Genomic DNA, 8,728 nt, shown 5'->3' with positions numbered 1-8,728 from the left:
TTATCAAGTTATTTTTTCGCATTTAGCTTGGGAACGCAGTTTTGCTTTGAAACAACGTTTTATTTTGTATTTAACCTATTTAACTCAATTTTTAAACCCAGCTTTGAACCATCCCGTGATTCTGTAGTAAATGTCCTACTTCTAAAACTGCTTTTAGACCCGTATCAATCCAGGTTCAACTAAATCAAGAACTCAAGATTCACAAACATACTGTAGCCAATATCAATCCGGATTCAGCTCAGTCTGTACTCTCAGGTATCTGTCTTATACAACTCGATCCAGAATTTAAGGTTCACACAACTACTGTAGCCAATATCAATCCGGATACGGCTCAGTCTGTATCGATGCTCGTTCCCTCTCGTTATGGTTGACAAGGCATAAGAGCTAGTCAGTTTAGTAGTACTTTACTATCAATATCAATCCGGACACGACTTTATCTGTATTGACTCCTAATCTAGTTCTATATTTCAAGAGAGGGAATCTGGACGCTTGTTGTTTGCTAACCAAGAAGAATTACTCCGTAATCAAAGCAGAGTCTATTAAAAAATAAATCGAATTTTGCAAAAAAAAATTATTTTGAAAACAAATTCTAATTTTTTTAATCTATGCTACCCCTAGGGTACCCATTTTTTCCCTTAAAAAAATGTCAGTCAATTTGGTTCAGCCGTTAGGCCAGCTATAGCTGATATGTTTACAAATAATGGAAAAATAATCTGTGATTTACAACACACATACAAATATATACATACTAGGCTTTTAGAGCGCTTAGCGCACATCTTCTATTTCAATTGTAAACATGTTCTCTTTGTATATTATATATTGTAAAACAAAAACAAAACAAAAAACTCGCGGATTTTATAAAATAAATTTCTTGGATTTTCAAAATTTTCAAAAATCGAATTTTGATAGAGGCAAATAATTTAAAATTCGATCATTCCCTGGTGCCACGAGAGGTCCTAAAAAAATTTGGGCCCGATCGGTTCAGCCGTTTTGACATTTATTGGTACAAACAAACACCCAGAATATATGAGAAGTACTCCTCTGGTAGTAAAATGAGTCGGATAAAGAAGGAGGGATTTATTTTAAATGGTTAAGACTTATGCTTTTATCTTTAAACAGTTGGTGGATTTTTAACGAATAATATTCTTTTTTCTCGGAGTTCTTGAATTATTGGTTTTAAGGTCCGCGCCGTTATGGGTCCTCTTCAAGACTGCTTAGTGCTTTGCAACTCTAAACCAGGGTTTGATTGCTGCCTGAGCTGAAAACTTTAGAATAGTGGATATTGAGATTAAGAAGAAAAAACATATGGTGAAATGGTTTAATAAATAACATATGTAGCAAATACCTACTCCATGACAATTTACTCGAGACGTATTTGTCCAGGTCTATCAGTTAACACAATCAAACAGGACCGGTTCTATATGCCACACAGGGACACAAGCATCCAATAATATAGGACTCAAGCTTAGATTTTATACTCAACCAGGACTTAATACATATATTTTGACATATATCCCAGAAAAAAATTTCTTTTCTAGTATTTAATAACATTATTCTTTGTTCTATTTTACTGCAAACACTTTGTAAATTATTTTCTTGTTTTTATTTCAGAGTTTATGTATTTTCAAAAAAAATTAAAACATTATTAAATGTTTTTAGTGCAATCCAAAAATCATTGATCACAAACTGTGCATATCATTCTAATGTGTAATCATTTTGGAAAAGTATACAGTGCCCAAAAGTAGGTCTACGGAAATCAAAGTATAGTGCATGAATGTAATCTCTGTTTGTCTGGGTGTCTGTTTCTTTGTTTGTCCGACCATAAACTTAGTGAAATCATTCAGAAAAACCTTAGGTCACAAAACATTCATGAAAAGACAACATTCATAAACTTATCTTCCTAAATTTTTTTTTAGCTAATCGTCCTAAAACTCAGATTTATAATTGAAAAGCTGGATTTTTTGGTATGGTCATATTCATATCAATGATAAATTAAAATATTATATACATATATCGAAAATTGTTTCTTTTCTGCAGAGCTATTATTAATAAACCAAATATTTTCTTTTCATAATGAAAGATTAGTTTAAGAAAGAAAAAAAAACACCTAGAAGAAAATATTTCAAAACACAATATTCAAAAAAAACATTTTATTCTTAAACATATAATAATAGTTAAAGAGCAAGAATATTTTTACATATGTCCGAGGCGGGACGTGGAGCGATTATAAAAACAAACCTTAAACCTAAATCACACGAAATATACAAATATTACAGTTAACATGGAAAACTTGTCTTAAAAGGGACTGTTCACGTAATTTCAAATGACCTTTCATTTATAGCGAGGCATGTCAGATTCACAACGGTACCCTTTACCTTTGTCCGGACAACGATTAGGTAAATACCAATACTTGTATAGCTGAAGATTGAGTGCCGGGAGACTTGAGGTTACAGTGTACACTGTACTCTCCGCGCTAGTGTACACTCGCGCGGTTTCTTGGCACTTAATTTCCCGTTATATAAATAAGAATATATTCTACGAAATCCTTGATTTAAAGGGTATTGTTGTAAATCGGACATGCCACTTTATGGATGGAAGATCCCTCAAAATTAGGCTTGTACAGTCCCTTTAAAGTTATATATATATACATAGATGAAAGCAGGTTCCAGCAAAACACATATAGTTGGTTTAAAGTCTAGATAAGTCACATTTATTCCATTGAAAGGATATGTAGGATGTTTCACTGTATATTAAACTATCAGATTAAAAACTGCAGTTGCCTTGATTTTTGTAAACAAAAAGTGGCACTAAGTAAAAAATCATTTTTTAGCATTTTTTTCATACAAAAAAAGAACATAAATATTTGGCACCTGTAAACCATTAAATAATGTGAATTTATAAAAAAAACCTAAAGTAGATTATGAAAATTTTGTTCAAATTTACGAACAGAATTTTAAAGAAATAACAGTTTTTGAGATATCTTTTGCATTCTGTTCAAAATGGTTGACAAAATCTTTTCATTATTATGTTTGACATTACAAACAAAAGTTTTGTTATTTTAACAGTGTCTGGATTGGAAAGCACTCAGATACTTTTTGTAATATGCCTGGGTTTCAAGTGATATGAGTTCTTGGTATTTAGATATGCTACTTTAAAGCTACTTTTTAACATTATTGATTAAAAGACGACTGTTGGACTCAAACTATGTAAATATGAAAAACAGCTTTATTGTTCCAAAAGAAGTTCAGAACCGGCAAAAATTACTGATAAAGAAGTTTGGTCTGGTGGAGTTTTGTTTAGGATATGAAGATTTAGATTTTTAACTGATCTGATGATACATACTGTCTTGCACAGGTGTACAACATTTATTACAAGAATTACAACTAAGAAAGCTTAAAATTAAATACAATATTCAGTTCTGATTTTGAAAAAAAATATAATGCACAATTTAAATATTTAGTTTGTAGGTTAAAAAAAAATGTTTGTTATTGTGCTCTAGTTAAAAAACAAATAAAAAATCATGTTTCCAAGTTGAAGAGTTACTTTGAAAGCTTAATAATATAATATTGATTTTAAAATCCCTTTAAAATAAGGTTTTTTTTCAGGTTGTAAATTGTGCCATGTTTTAAAATTTAATTTGGTTGATATGTTTTTCATGATTTTAGTAAAAATAATTAATAAAAGTCTAAAAGTCTAAAAGTCTAAAAAGTCTAAAAACTCATTTTCCATTGGATTGTTTAAATTTTCATTGTCATTTAATTCCCCTCAATTCAAATCATGATTTTGGCAAGATCAAATTAAAAGATCTCCTGACAAGATCTCCTGACAAGATCTCCTGAAGAGATCTCCTGACCAGATCTCCTGACAAGATCTCCTGACAAGATTTCCTGACAAGATCTCCTGACAAGATCTCCTGACAAGATCACCTGAAAAGATCTCTTGACCAGATCTCTTGACCAGATCTCCTGACCAGATCTCCTGACAAGATCTCCTGACAAGATCTCCTGACAAGATCTCCTGACAAGATCTCCTGACAAGATCTCCTGACAAGATCTACTGACAAGATCTCCTGACAAGATCTCCTGACAAGATCTCCTGACAAGATCTCCTGACAAGATCACCTGAAAAGATCTCTCTGACAAGATCTCCTGACAAGATCTCCTGACAAGATCTCCTGACAAGATCTCCTGACAAGATTTTCTAGCAACATTTTAGAATCCTGGTGACAACACAAATTTAACGACCCCCCTCCCCCCTTCCCCTCTGTAAATCGTTATTTTGGAAAATAATCCGGTTTGGATTTAAGTTTGTTTCCGAAACTGATGTGTGTAGGCTGTAGAACTTGATTGCTGATCCCAATGTAGCGTGAGAACACGTATCAAACCTGATCACGTACACAATCAATCAATTTATTAACCAATCAACCAATCAATCAATCAGTAGATAAATGATTAAATCTAGTTAACTTAAAGAGACTATCGACCTAATTTCAAGTGAAATTCAATTTAACAGAAGGGCGTGCCTGATTCACAAGGCTATCCTTTAAGCAAAAATTGTAAAACTGTCTCTTTTTTTCTATCTATAATTTCTAATTTCTCATTGTTATGGTTTTATTCAAGTGATTTGCAATACTTTTTAAACAGAGACAAAGGACCTTAATTTACAGAATTCATCATATTTTTTAGGGTAGACAAATGGTGCAGTTATTAATCGGGTATACCACTTGAAAATACGCCCTCAACTTCTTTAAACTAAAACCAACGTGGGAGACAGAACAATATATTTTACTCTTCTTTTATTTTATAGAAAGGAGTCACATAGTTAGAGAAATGGGAGCGGATTATAGTGGAAAACATAAAACTTTGGATTAAAAAGACGACATCTAAGAAACCTGAAAAGGCAAATTGTTAGAGAGTAAGGATGGGTATTAAATGATAAATTGATTGATCTATTAATTGATTAATTAAAAACTTGATTGATTGATTGATTAATTGATTGACGGATTGATTGATTGATTGAATCCCTCAGAGCTGAGTGTGAGGATTGACAAGAATTCTCACTTGTGAGTCTCATTTAAAGTTTCTCTCCTCCACCTCCGTCAGCGGAACAGTCTCAAATCCTTCTCCTTTACCTCCGATCTGCAATACAGGCGGTAGACAAATTCATGGGGCATCTTATTTTCATGCGGGGTTTAAGTTCTTGAACTGTTGATGTAATTTTTAGTGACATCCATTTCATGTTCTTCTTTATTTATATATTAAAGCGAAACTGAAGAAGATCTTTAAAAAATATATATTTTTTATTTTTCTATCTTATCAAGTTCCGTTTTTTTTTCTTTCAGTTTTGCTCAGACAGAGTCTTCAAGAGTACTGGCGTAAATTTGGCATGTTATCTTAAATGAAGGAAAACTTTGAATTACAATTACAGTCCATTTAAACTTGTTTTAGAATTTCTTCATTTTTTTACCTTCTCCATATCGTCCAGTTCGTCTTTACTTAGATGATAAACTATCCCAGCTCCAATACTGTCTCCCAACACGTTAATTGCAGTCCTGAATCTACAAACACAGCCAGTCACACACATACAACTTTTAACAATCTTATTTGTATCTTTGTAAAGTTTTGAGAAATCAAGACGACATTTATTAAATTCTTTAGATGGTTTCGAAATTCTGGGTTTAACTGTAATTTATTCAAAAAAGATTGTTTTGGTTCCTATAATTACTTAATTTATGTTTATTTTTTGAAAATGTGAACGATCTCTTAAACCTATTCCTGCTGGGGGGGGGGGGCAGGCGAAGGCAATTTGAGCCCCCTCCTCCGTAATTTATTTTACATAACTGAAAAGTATTCGTCTGAGGCCGTTGAAATTTTCTGACGTTTCCTAAATATCCATAGCCCTACCTTTAGGTCTTAAATCGGGCTTTTATGTTACTGACTAGTTTTTCCTGTAACAAACTAAATCTTTGTTTTGACCCTCTTTAAGTTGTCAGATTTTGATCATTTTTAATTTTTTGGAAGGATAGGAATTGCACAAGTTTTGCAAAGAAATTTGGCAATTATTTGCATACAACCAATCATAAGAAATTTGCACATTTTTAATTTTTCTTAATTACGCTTCAGGTTATTTAAAAATTTGCATTTTTTTTGCATATTTGAAATGGCATGGCCAAGGAAGTCAAAGGCTTTTCAAAAATGTATATTTATCATTTTTTGGACATTTTTTTGCAAACATTTTCACTATTTAACTGGATTTTTCAATGAGCTTTCCAATTATGTATTAATTGTCATATTGGGACATCAAAAATGGGATTTGGTTTTAAAGTACCCCAGCAGGGATAGGGTTAAAGAAAATATTTTAAGAAAAAGGCCAATACATAAAGACGACTGCTAGACTCATGATATGATTCTAAATCCAATGAACATAAAGCACAGCAAATTATGCAATGCACGCAGATCTATTTAACTTAATAAGTTAAGTTTTAAGGTAATTGTAAATCTAACATGCACCATAAAATATACATAAGATTGATTAAGTGTCACTTTCCTTTTCCCACAATTTTATGGGTGCCACTGTATCTAATATTATAACGGATAGTTTTATGTGGTTTATATCTGATAAAACGATATTGAAACTGGCGAATCTATTGATTTGGGATAAAAATGGTTGAGGAAAGAAAAAAACAAATTTTTCAATAAATGTAATTTTCCCTAATGTATAAAAATAGAAAAATTGATAATATTATTTAACACGTCAAATTTGGTTAAATATAGCTAAATAATAGATATTTAGTATTTACTCTATAAACAGGAATTACAGCTTTTATTAATAAAGATAATTAATACAAATATTCTTATTAAGATCTATTGTACAAATAAATACCAACATGAAAAACTTCTGTTCAAACATATTTTGATTTTTAATCTTCATGAAATGTGTTATTTTTTGGTTAAAATTTTAGTAAATACATATTTCTATAGTTTTGGTTGGTTAGGCATGAAATTAAATGAAATTGATATTATTTAACATTTCTTTTAGATTATTTTCAGCATTGGCATCTTTATCATATCCATCCAGCCTAACTGTTGCCTGTCTGTCCAGCCCTAACCCTTAACTCTCCCTCCAGCCCTAACCGTTACCTATTCGTCCAGTCCTAACTGTTAACTGTCCGTCCAGTCTAACCGTTAACTGTCTGTCCAGCCCTAACCATTAACTATCTGTCCAGCCCTAACTCTTACCTGTTCGTCCAGCCCTAACCGTTACCTGTCCGTCCAGCCTAACCGTTAACTGTCCGTCCAGCCCTAACCCTTACCTGTTCATCCAGCCCTAATCGTTAACTGTCTGTCCAGCCCTTACGTTCATTACCTGTCCGTCCAGCCTAACTGTTACCTGTTTGTCCAGCCCTAACCGTTAACTGTACGTCCAGCCCTAATCATTACCTGTCCGTCCAGCCCTAACCATTACCTGTCTAGTAGCCAGTCGACCGCTAAGATGATGGTAACATCTTCTGGTGGTAATCCCACAGTCTCAAGAACCATTACCATGGTAACAAGACCAGCCTGAAATAGAGAAGAGTACAGGGTCACCAAAAAAGAATAAAAATCAAATACTAGCAGCTGAAGCTCTTATTGAATATTAGCAGCTGTAATACTATCAGCTGTAGCTTTTTTTGAAATATCAGCTGCTTTGCTTACCTGCTAAATACCGGCTGCTCCAATACTAGCTGCTGTAGCTGTCATTGAAATATAAGCTGCTCCAATACTACCAGCTGTGGCTGTTATTAGTTGCTGTGCCTACCTGTGGAATATCCACTGCTCCAATACTGGCTGCTGCAGCTTTTATTGAATATAAGTTGCTCCAATATTAGCAGGTGTAGCTGTTATTCAATCATAGCGGCTCCAATACAAGTTGTTGAAGCTTTTGTGAAATATGAGCTGCTCCAATACTAGCAGCTGTAGCTGTTATTGAATAAAAGCTGCTCCAATACTATCTGCTGCAGCTGATATCAGCTCCTGTGCCTACCTGTGGAATACCCACTCCTTCAAAACTAGCTGCTGTGGTTGATATTGAAATATCAACTATTCAATACTAGCATCGGTGGCTCCTATCTATGTTGTAGCTCTTGTTGATGTCACAGCTGCTCCAATACTAGCAGCTGTAGATTTTATAAGTTTCTATGCTTACCAGCCCTATCCCAGCTGCTCCAATACTATCTGATGAAAGCTGTTATTGAAAACTCAGCTGGTACATTACTATTAGCTGTAGCTGCTATCAGCTGCTGTGGCTACCTTTGGAATACCGCTGCTACAAAAGTGTCAGCTGAAGCAATTATTAGCTGTTGTAGCTATTATCGAAATATCAGCTGCTGTTCCTACCTGTGGAATACCCGCTGCTCCAATGCTAGCTGCTGTTGCTGTTATTGAAATTGCCAAAATCTGTCCCATCGATAGATCCATTCCGTTAACCTAAACACGTGTTTATATTTTCCCTATAACGGTTGGGGGGGGGGGGGGTGTTTTTAACCCCCACCCAGTAGTTTATTCTGAATAACTTAAAAATGGCTTACATTAGAACGCTAAAATTTCTTTACTTTTTCAACATTATAGTTGTGAACAAATGTTGATAAAAATAATGTTGTTTTATGCATAGGGTAGGGTGGAGAACGGTAAAAAGGCGGGTTGGTGTTTAAAAAAATTAGAAATGGTTAATAACTTTTTTATTAATTAGG

At 33.5% G+C, this 8,728-nt stretch overlaps 1 protein-coding gene across 2 annotated transcripts in view; it reads right to left on the bottom strand.

The window, feature by feature from the left end:
* Positions 1 to 3,673: 3,673 nt before the first annotated feature.
* The window catches only part of LOC111699726 (excitatory amino acid transporter 3), a 31,072-nt gene continuing 26,017 nt past the window's right edge, over positions 3,674 to 8,728 (bottom strand). For both annotated transcript variants that reach the window (XM_023470458.1, XM_023470457.1), the window contains exons 14-18: positions 8,376 to 8,465; positions 7,465 to 7,559; positions 5,467 to 5,557; positions 5,024 to 5,138; positions 3,674 to 4,384 (exon numbers count right to left, since the gene is read on the bottom strand). In XM_023470458.1, coding sequence (XP_023326226.1) covers positions 5,070 to 5,138; positions 5,467 to 5,557; positions 7,465 to 7,559; positions 8,376 to 8,465 — 345 coding nt within the window. In that variant the 3' untranslated portion in view covers positions 3,674 to 4,384; positions 5,024 to 5,069. The remainder of the gene's footprint in view (positions 4,385 to 5,023; positions 5,139 to 5,466; positions 5,558 to 7,464; positions 7,560 to 8,375; positions 8,466 to 8,728) is intronic.

This window comes from Eurytemora carolleeae, unplaced genomic scaffold (genome assembly GCF_000591075.1).
Source record: "Eurytemora carolleeae unplaced genomic scaffold, Eaff_2.0 scaffold262, whole genome shotgun sequence".
NCBI lineage: Eukaryota > Metazoa > Arthropoda > Copepoda > Calanoida > Temoridae > Eurytemora > Eurytemora carolleeae.
The sequence above is the reverse complement of the archived record's forward strand: the minus strand, read 5'-3'. Positions and strand labels throughout refer to the sequence as shown.